The 11,019-nt window shown below is 38.9% G+C and overlaps 1 protein-coding gene across 1 annotated transcript; it reads right to left on the bottom strand.

Moving 5' to 3' along the window:
- Positions 1 to 3,279: 3,279 nt before the first annotated feature.
- On the bottom strand, positions 3,280 to 8,040 carry LOC103196152 (sterile alpha motif domain-containing protein 9-like). Its single transcript, XM_007939811.2, has one exon. It carries the CDS (start codon positions 8,023 to 8,025, stop codon positions 3,280 to 3,282), a length of 4,746 nt encoding a protein of 1,581 aa, XP_007938002.1. The 5' UTR covers positions 8,026 to 8,040.
- Between the last annotated feature and the right edge of the window lie 2,979 nt (positions 8,041 to 11,019).

Raw genomic sequence — 11,019 nt, 5'->3', positions numbered from 1 at the left:
CTAGAGACCATTCCCAAGGCTTCTCCTTATGTACAGGAAACAGACCACATCCCAAAGACAGCTACTCAGCTGCTTGTGGTAGATCCCACCATGGAGCTGATTGCCAGTCTCATCATGGGGAATAACTACCACCAGCGGCCCAGCCACTCAACCAGGCCCAGCCAGCTGACACACAAACATAACCACCACACCCTTGAATGAAGAGTAGCCAAAGCAAATGGAAAAAATGACAAGATAAAAGAGCTGAACAGAAGATTTCAAAGAACAGGTCAAAAAGACAAAGCCAGTTATAGTAATTATAGTAATGAAATGTGCAAAGACCTGAAGTTAGAAAAACAAAAGAGAAGAACATGCTCAGCATTTCTCAAGCTGAAAGAACTGAAGAAAAAATTCAAGCCTCAAGTTGCAATATTGAAAGATTCTATGGACAAAATATTGAATGATGTAGGAAACATCAAAAGAAGATGGAGGGAATACACAGTCACTTTACCAAAAAGAATTGGTCAATGTTCATCCATTCAGTAGGTGGCATATGATCAAGAACCAATGGTATTGAAGGAAAAAGTCGAAGCTGCATTGAAAGAAGTGGCAAAAAACAAGCCTCCAGGAATTGATGGAATACCCATTGAGATGTTTCAACAAACGAATGCCACTCTAGAGGCAGTCACTCGGCTATGCCAAGAGATTTGGGAGACTGCTACCTGGCCAATGACTGGAAGAGATCCATATTTGTACCCATTGCAAAGAAAGGTGGTCCCACAGAATGTGGAAATTATCAAACAATATAATTAATATTGCATGCAAGTAAAATCTTAATGAAGATAATTCAAAAAAGGTTGCATTAGTATATTGACAGAAAACTTCAGAGGTGCAGGCTGGATTCAGAAGAGGACGTGGAATAAGGGATATCATTGCTGATATAAGATGGATCTCGGCTCAAAGTGAAAAATACCAGAAAGACGTTTACTTGTGTTTTATTGACTATGCAAAAGCATTTGATTATGTGGATAATAACAAATTATGGGTTATATTGAGAAGAATGGGAATTCCAAAACACTTCATTGTACTCATAAGGAACCTGTACAGAGACCAGGAGGCTGTCATTTGAACAGAACAAGGGGATACTGCATGATTTAAAATCAAGAAGGGAGTATGTCAGGGTTGTATCCTTTCACCATACTTATTCAATCTATATGCTGAGTAAATAATCTGAGAAGCTGGTATATGAAGAAGAACATGGCATCAGGATTGAAGGAAGAATCATTAACAACCTGCGATACACTGACAACACAACTTTGTTTGCTGAAAGTGAGGATGACTTGAAGTACTTACTGATGAAGATTGAAGAATAAGTCTGCAGTATGGATTACATGTTAATATATAAAAAAATAAAATCCTCACAACTGGACCTACAAGCAGCATCATGATAAATGGAGAAAAGACTGAAATTGTCAAAGACTTCATGTTGCTTGATTCTACAACCGACACCAATGGAAGCAGCAGTCAGGACATCAGACAATCTATGTTGTTATGTTGTTATGTGCTGTCCAGTCAGACCCAACTCAGAGCAACCCCTTCTTGGGTTTCCGAGGAGGTATCACTACGGAAGTAGATTGCCCAACCTTCCTTCCGAAGAGTGGCTGGTGGGTTTGAACTGGCAGGCTTCTGGTTAGCAGTCAAGTGTCTTAGGCACTATGCTACCAGAGCTACTCCTCGGACAATGTATAGCACTGGGCAAATCAGCTACAAAGGACCTCTTTCAAGTGCTGAAGAGCAAAGATGTTTCCTGGAGGACTAAGGTGTGCCTGACACAAGCCATGGTATTTTCAATTACCTCATATGCATACGAGAGCTGGACAATGAATAAGGAAGGCCAAAGAAGAATCGATGCTTTTCAGTTGCGGTGCTGGCAAAGAACGCTGAAAGTGCCATGGACTGCTAAAAGAACTAACAAATCTGTCCTGGAAGAAGTGCTGCTGGAATGTTCCTTGGAAGCGAGAATGGCCAGACTTCTCACCTACTTTGGTCATGTTATCAGAAGGGACCATTCCCTGGAAAAGGATGTCATGCTTGGTAAGGTGGAGGGTCAATGAAAAAGGGGAAAGCCCTCAATGAAATGGATTGACACAGTGGCTGGGGCAATGGGCTCACGTATAGCAAAGATCGTGGAGCTGTCATGGAACCGGGTGGTGTTTCATTCTGCTGTGCATAGGGTTGCTATGAGTCAGAAATGACTCGTCGGCACCTAATAACATTAATATAATTATGTCCTCTGGGTTCATCTATGTTATAAGGTATTTCACAGATTTATCGTTATTCTTTAATATTATGTAGTATACCACCGTGCATATGTAATACAGTTTGTTTATCCATTCACCCATTGATGGGCACTTAGGTGTTTCCATCTTTTTGCTGTTGTGAATAATGCTGCAATGAACATGCTGTTGTTAGGAGGTGTTGAGTTGGCTCCAGCTCATAGGGACCCTGTGTACAACAGAATGAAACACTGCCCTGTCCTGCGCATCCTCGCAGTCCCTGCTGCGCTTCAGCCCATCACTGCAGCCGCTGTGTCAATGCATCTTGTGGAGGGTCCTCCCCTTTTACACTGATCCTCTACTTTGCCAAAAAAAAAAATTCATTGCTGTTGAGTCAATTAGACTCATAGCGATCCCTCCTTGGCTTTCCAAGGTAGTATCTCTACGGAAGTGGTTGCCCAATCTTCCTTTCAAGGCGTGGCTGATGGGTACAAGGTCACGTCTCTGAGGGTGGTGTGGAGGTAGGGTTAAAAATATTTACCTTCCACATTGGTTATTAATGAACCAAGATGCGGTAAGTGGCATTCTGGTTTGGATCTGTGGTTTTGAATTCATTAAACTAAGGAAGCGCTTTCTCTTCCAAAACCATCTTATTTAATTCTATGCTTTCACAGGGAAGAAATAATTCATAAAATTTATAAGATTGGATTAAAACAGATTTTATTGATGTATTTGTTAGTAGTTAGCTGTGACCAGTGGATACTCATTGAAAATTCTTAACTAAATATGTTAGTCTGAAAATGTAATTTTAAGGACATTAATTAATTGACTGTACTAGTATCAGGCTCTTTGTGTAGATATATTTCATGCCCTAAGAAGGTTTATAGTCTGGGAGACAAAAGCAGAATGCAATAATGACATCATAATTATCAGAGGTATGCCAAAAATGTCATCAAGATGCCATGTGAATACCGGGGATAAAGTCAGAGAGAGATAAGAATAAATATATTTGAACTAAGATCTCTTAAATTACTTCTATGTCATATGCCAGAGGGCCTTCCGTGGAAAATCCTAGGTAGAAGGACACTTTTTCTATGTTCCCACCACTTCTGAGTAGACCTGAATAAACAGATGTCACTGGTATTTTAATTTTTTCCCTTACTCCATATTCTATAAGGATTAGCTTGCCATGAGCCTGACCAGTTAGACGTCGCAGGAGGTGTTTGACTTCTTTTTTTTTCCACACATCACCGCTCTGCCACAGGGAATTTGTGTTTTGTTCTTTACTGAAGTACTGTTCTATTTCAGCCTTGTGAACAATACTGTGGAGACCCTTGCTCTTCCCCAGATAGAAAAATGTACTGGCCTGCCTGGATCGGCACATGGGCCTGTACTGTCGCCCGAAGGATCTATTTAAAGATGAAACATACTTTTCCATTAGTTTGGAATCTGAATCTAGCTCCTGATTTTCTGGCCAGAACAGGAGGCAGGCTAAGAAATAAGGGTCTGGATATTGATGAGTTGGTTCTACTAATTGCAAGACTTCCCGGAGCTGTTTTTTCAGCACGTTAAATGGTTGAATAGACTTGGAGTTGGGTTTCAGACAGCTGAGAATAATGTTTGCCAAGATGAAGTTTTGTTTCTCCTTTATCAGCCGTTTATTTGGGTTTTGTTGCAATAGGAAGCTGTATGTGTTCACTATACTTTCCATTATGTTTGCAGCATCTTTGTGCTTTGGGGTAAGGTATTCCAGGAGTCCCGAAAATCTGTCTGCTCTCAAAGCTTCTAGCTTTTTCCTGCAGTTCTCCTCTTGGAGTAACTCTTGGCTTTGTAATGGATCCAAATCCAAATCGCAGAAAAGTTCCGTGTATTTCCTGAAGTAACGGCTGACTTTCTTGCTTAATATGATTTCCACAATTTCTTTTAGGGTATTCCTTGTTTTCAGAAGAATCATATAATCAACAAAGAAGTCAAAACACCTTTTCAAATCTAATTTTAAATTTTGTAGGTAGGATGTGAAATTTCTAAGAGTCAAATGATATTCATCTTTTGGATCAGCAGGAATAGCTCCTATTCCTGATAAAAATTGTACCATAGGTTTTTTGGCTAGTTCATTTTCTTTGAGGAAAAAGGGAATGAGCTGAAGAATCTCGACAGTATAAAATCCAACTTCTATTTCACCCAAGAAACCAGCTGTATTATACATGTCATATTTTCTTTGGGACTTTTGTAGTGACCAGGCCTCTGTTTCGTAGTCTTTGCTATCGGTTTGCTGTTGGGACTCTTTGAAAGCTCTTGAGGCTTTTTCAGCTGTTTCTAGTAAATGTGTTAGATCACTAACAGTAATGTTCCTACAGGTTTTGTTTTTATCCAGCCACCATTTTATTTTACTTTTGTAGACTTGACCAAGTGTATCTGAGATATAGGAATTTTTAGGTGCTATCTTTTTGGCTTGATTTGCCCAATGTAGAGCAGAGTTAAAGTTCTTCTCTTTAATATAGAAATATCTTGCTAAGGCTTGGCAAATAAATGCATTTTGTGGGAATCGGATACTTCCTTCCTTCAAGACCTTTTCAATTTTTCTATTTGGTAAAGCTTCAATTAATGGGGAAAACAAAGTGTCCGTTTCATCACCACACTCCTTGCGCTGCCTTGTAAGCAGAAGTGTTTGTACATCATGGAGAAATTTGTCTCTTCCTATTCCAGACTTGTAGAATAAATTCTCACGTAATATCTCCAATGCAATTTGACCTTTATCCAAGTGGTAGCTTTCTTCCAGTTCTTTCAGACAGTAAATGGCCACCAGAGGGTGAATGATGCGCACACCCGTGTATCTTCCATAGTCTGCAACTTCTGTTTTTATGAGAAGTGTAGAACAGGTTCCCATCTTGTCTTCCAGGGTTTCAGGTTCCCAGGGTGTCCTGGTAAATGTGATTCCCAAAAACATTTCACACTGTGACACTGAAATGGTAGAATCAGTAACATAAGAGTTAAGTAGAGCCAGGAAAGAAATGAGTTGTGTTTCCTTGCTGCCAACAGTCTGTCCTTTCAGGATGTTCCTGACCACATTTACTATGTACATTTCATCAAAATTGCTTTTCATGATCATGAAGGAATAAAAGTTTTCACAATTCATGTGCTGCTTTTCAATTTCTTCCAGTTTGGCCTCAAAAGCTCTCTGTTCCTTGGGAGAAAGTTGATATTTTAGTGCCACGCTGTCTGCTAATTTTGCACTTTCATCAGGATTCTGGGACCTCATGCAGTTTAAAATAATTACCAATGTTTTTTCATATCGCAAAGCCTTCTCCGCTAAACTGGAATGGATGGCATTCTGTAGAACGTAGATGTTTTCTAGTTCTTCAAAGTCATCCACCAGGAGAAGTACAGGAATATATTCCTGATGGCTGCTTGCTTTGTATGTGATCAAATTGGTCACTTGTTCTCCAATTTCTGTAAAATCAGTTGCTTTATTTTTTAACACAGCACATCTGAAGTTTTTCTTTAAGTCCCAGAGAACATGCATAGCCAATGTAGTCCCTCCACAGCCTGGATGATGATAAAGATTGATGATTTTTGCAAATACTGCTTTAGGAGACTCTGCACAGCACTGGATCAGATCTTTAAGGTTTTCATAACGGTCTCTTTTGACAAAAGCTGAAGAATAATTTTCAGAAGAAAAATAGAAGTTCCACCAAGATACTTTGCCACCTCGATAAAAATGTTCTTCTTTTGATTTCCTAAATTCTAGGAATTTAGATTCATCTTTCTCTATATCTGTATCCCTACACTCATTTTCACAGAGGATTTCCAGGGCAGTAAAGATATCCTCTTCCTTTTTCTCTAGGATAACAGAAGAAGATCCTTGGGAGGGCAGAAACCTTCTTGATGACTGAATCACTGATTTTAGTTTCAGAATAGTACTGTTTATCTGTTCTAAATTTAAAGTGGAAATACTGTGGTCTGTTAATTCATCTGCTATCGTCAATCTTGTTCGCAGTAGATCTTTCCATCGCTGATAAATCTGTGAGTTTATACAGACACACAATATGTTTTCCATTCCTTTGAGAGCTTGGTAGAAAGCACAGAAAGTTTCAATGAGTGGATCTCCTGGGCTTTCCACTGAAGAGAATAAGAGAAACACAACCAAGAATTTCCCTCTTGTCATTATATTTTCATCTGTAAGAAGTAAAATCAGTTTCCTGACTTCAGAAGCTCTTTCTCTCTGCCATAAATGTGGTTCTAGAGGTGTGTATGTCTCATCATTCAGGTCTGATCTGCCATTGCAGAAGATCCAGCTGGGTTGCTCATAAAGATTCAGAGTAGAGATCATCTCTCTAATAGTAGTTGTCTTTTGTTCATACTGACTTGGAAAGTGAAGGTTTGCTACTCGACTTTCTTTGTAAGCTTTGACCACCCCATGGGTCACAGATTCAGGATCAAACTCCAACACAGCAAACCATTTAATTTCTTTTAGAAAATCTAAGTGCTTTGTTTGGTTTGGATGGCATTTGTTTGTTACAAGAATATACCAGTCATAGTATGAGTTATCCAGTGAGTCTCGGCTTCCTATGAGAAGTTTGACTAGTTTTAGTCCTTCCCTCTCCTTCTTGTTTCCCTGCACTCCATATTCTTCTTCTGCCTCTCTCCTAGATGCCACCAGCGAATCTAAATCTAGTAAAAATGCTTTGAAATCTGCATCCTTTTGCCTGACATTAGAGAGGATATCCTTGGTAGTAGCCCCTTTTCTCACAAATAGTGAATATTCTTTGTCTTGTCTCCATACGCTATCTTTACAGATTTGCATTTTAATATAGAAATACTTCTTTTTACATACAGAATGTCTTGGAATAACATCTACTTCAATGACAAATCTATCAGATAGTGTACTGTTCTGCTGTAGAACTTGCACAAACCGTGGCTCCCGAATACACTTCCTGGCTTCCTTGATATCGCTTTCTTCAAAATACTGTTTGATAATTTTATTGAAGTGGTCAATGAAGCCATCCTTACTGGTGACTTTCAGACCAACAATTTCTCCATGGGGTTTGTCTTTGACTCCAAAATGGATAGTGCCATTTGTACGTGAGTTCATACAAGCTGATGCAAATCGGAAGGCTTCATTGCTAAATTTCATATGAATGTCCTTTTCTGTGGCTGTTTCTGTATTTGTGAGGAGTTTGAACTCATGTATTGGGTCAATGAGATTGAGTGGTCCTGTTTCAGGTTGTAGAATATAGTGCTCTATATAACGTTGGCTGTCGTGGAACTGATCAAAAGGACATGGCATACAAGTCAGCTGTTCAATTTTTCCCTTATTCTTTTTTCTGCCTTCAGTGACTGCTGCTTCATTTGTTGCATTTTCTTTCTTGACAATAGATTCTTGTTCTTTGGCATCTCTGATGTTTGTGAGATCATCATTAATATCGGACGATACCGATTTTTCCTTTTCTGTCTGTTGTGGCTTATCTTGGTACCTTTTTTTAGAACTTTTTGGGTGATCTAATTGCCCAGAATCCTCATTGTGACTTTCAGGGGAACTATTATTCAATTTGTTATACCCACGTTTTATCAGAAGTGCTGGACCCCGTGGTAATCCCATATCTCTAAGGTCTTTCTCAGTTAATTCCTTGAGGACTAATCCTGTCACTTCTTCACTGAGCAGAATTTGTCCATATTTCTCATCAATTTTAAGGTCTTCAGTTACCCATTTTTTCACATGTTCTTTGGTCCAGTCTTGGGTCATTTCAGGTAGAGTTTCTTGTTGACTCATATCAGAACTGTAACTTTTTTCCTTGGGGAAAAGTAATACAAGAAGTAGTTTAGTATTATATTTTGTCATTGAAATCACAGAGTTAATTATATAACTCATACACACACAAACACACGAATATATACATATACATTAAAACTTGTGAAAGCTAGAACCTATGTAAGGCAGAACCTGTCAGAGGAGGAAAACTTGAATATTTTCCTCTAAATAGAGAGTAATAGAAAAATGGTGACCGCACCCTGCCAATGGCAGAAAACTGGCAAGACCCAGAAAAACAAGGCAATCTTTTCAAGTTCTGGTACTCACAGTTTTCACTGTATATGATCTCTTTTAGATATAATGATACACATAATCTCTTTATACATATTTAAAACAAAATAAAACCCAATGCCGTCAAGTTAATTCTGAATCATAATGACCCTATAGGACAGAGTAGAACTGCCTCATAGAGTTTCCAAGGCTGTAATCTTTATGGAAGCAGACTTATATAATCTTACATAAATAAGAGGAGATTAAATATACACACATATGTTGTTGTTGTTGTTATGTGCCGTCGAGTCGGCCCCGACGCATAGCGACCCCTCCTTGGGTTTCCGAGGCAGTATCACTACGGAAGTAGGATTGCCCAACCTTCCTTCCGAGGAGTGGCTGGTGGGTTTGAACCGCCAGCCGTCTGGTTAGCAGGCAAGTGTTTTAGCCACTATGCTACCAGAGCTCCTATACACACATATATGTAATATTTTTTAAATGATAAAGAGAAAAATATAAACATTTCAAGAGTCATAAATTTTAAAATGAAAAATTTAAAGGACTTCATTTTTAAATAGTTAATGCATAACCACGCAGAAAATCTAGTCAAACCTCAGCTTGGAGCCCCATGCCTGGCCAATAGAAGAAATCCAATGCTGACAGTTTTCTGGTCTGCTCTTGCATACTCTATGCCAGAATGATATACCCTGTCCATGTACATGGAACCAATGGGAATAGCAGCTTCCATTTGCCTCAATAAAATTTGTCCTGTTTGCCTTAATGTTCTTAATCTTCGTAGTCTCTTCAAATTCCAGTCTGTGAGACACAACTAGCTCTGAGCTGATTATCAGGACAAGACTGTGAACAACTGGCACAATGAACATTATAAATATATTTCAGATGAACAAGTGGTCTTAGAAATCTCTAAGAATTGGCACACATATTGTAACCAGAAGTAAGTATTATATTGCCTTAAATTGTGTTAGTCATTCATTCAACACATATTTATTGAGCACCTATTATGTACCAGGGATTATGCTCAAGAAAAACAGTGGTAAACCAGAACATGAAGTTCTTTCCTGGTGCTTACAGATCACTGGGAGAGATAAAATAAAATAAAACAAAACATGCACACATATACACCCCAAAAAGTTTGTAATGCCAGATTGTAATAAGTGCTTTGTGGTACAGGTATTGTGCAAGCTGAAGGAAGAGATGTAAGACTGACACATATAGGGAGACGTGGAGTATCCCTAGAAGGAAAGTGGGGACATTGGGTAGATGAGTTAAAGGGGTGTGTCTGTGTGTGTGTGCTGAAATAGATGGGAGGTGAGTGGAAGGGGAAAGTGTGGAGAACAGAGTTAGGGAATAAGGAAGACTCTACCTAGTAGACTTTCCAAAGGCCTGTGTAGTAGGTCTAATATATAAGTGTGGTGGCACTCCAGCAGGGGACAGCACATTAATGAGACTCCCCACCAGCCACTCCTCAGAAGGAAAACTGGTCAATCTACTTTTGTAGTGATACCACCTTGGAAACCAAAGGAGGGGTTACTATGAGCTGGATCTGACTCGACAGCAGTAAACAACAACAACAACCATTAATAAACATATTCTTAATGAAAAGGATTTTCTTGAGTCCTTTTTTTTTTGAAAAGGATTTTTTTGATGTCATTTGAGAAGAGGCTAAATAATAAAAAAAAATTACTAGCATATTATTTTAAACCTTATTCTTAAAATATTTCAGACTTTGTGAATTTCAAGAATACTTAATTTTTATGTATTTTGATACATTTTGATCCCTTTCTGTAGGCATCTGAAGGAAAGAGGATACTCATGTCTGTAGAAGCTATTCCTATCATAATCAGTGGTGACTTAGTAAACACATAATGGTTCCTCCCTCCAATACATTGCTCTTGACCTCCACCTATCTCTACTCCCATGGTCACACCCTTGAAGTCATCATTACCAATAGCTATCAGCTCAGTTTCAAATACCTCACTCTCACTACCACCCCCTGTCCCTCAGTCTCATTGCCTTTAGTACTCAGACTCTAATATTTCTTTAACATTGAGACCTTCAATCCATCCACCTTATTACTTTCTCACTTTTCCCTACACCCCTCATGTTCCCTGGTGACCCAATGGTGAAGCGCTCAGCTGCTAACCAGGAGGTCATTGGTTCAAACCCACCAGCTGCTCCTTGGGAGAAGAATGTGGCAGTCTGCTTTCATAAAGATTTACAGCCTTGGAAACCTTATGGGTCAGGTCTACTCTGTCCTATAAGTTGCTATGAGTCAGTATTGACTCAGCAGCAATGGGTTTTGTTTTGTTCTCATGTTCTCATTTTTCCCCTTCACTGGCTTAACTTTTTTTTCTTTTCTTTTGTCACTGGTTCTAATCACTTGCTTTCTCTCTTTGTACCACTTTACACTTTAATGTTCTTCAGTGTTTTGAGGCTATAAAGCCCTTTCTTGGACATTATCTGACTGAATTCACATCAGTTAAGGATGCCTTTTAGAAAAAAAAGAAAAAAAAAACCTTTTACGTTTAGCAAGAGTTACATAGTGTAAGTAAAGGGAGGACAAGTTGTGATCAGAAAAATTATGTCACGATTAAATTATATTTTCTCTCAGCCAGCCTCAGATTTCCTTTCATTTACCACCAGCAATTGCTGTGAAGTTGATTTCAACTTATGGCAACCCCACATGTGTCAGAGTAGAATTGTGCTCCCTGGGGCTTTCAATGG

This window comes from Orycteropus afer, unplaced genomic scaffold, assembly GCF_000298275.1.
Source record: "Orycteropus afer afer isolate SDZICR_OR568_19922 unplaced genomic scaffold, OryAfe1.0 scaffold00063, whole genome shotgun sequence".
In the NCBI taxonomy this organism is placed as follows: Eukaryota; Metazoa; Chordata; class Mammalia; order Tubulidentata; family Orycteropodidae; genus Orycteropus; species Orycteropus afer.
Note: the sequence above shows the minus strand (reverse complement) of the source record. Positions and strands in the feature narration are given on the sequence as shown.

Excerpts from the sequence above, each read along its gene's own strand:
- LOC103196152 (XM_007939811.2), bottom strand. The coding sequence starts at position 8,025 with ATGAGTCAACAAGAAACTCTACCTGAAATGACCCAAGACTGGACCAAA.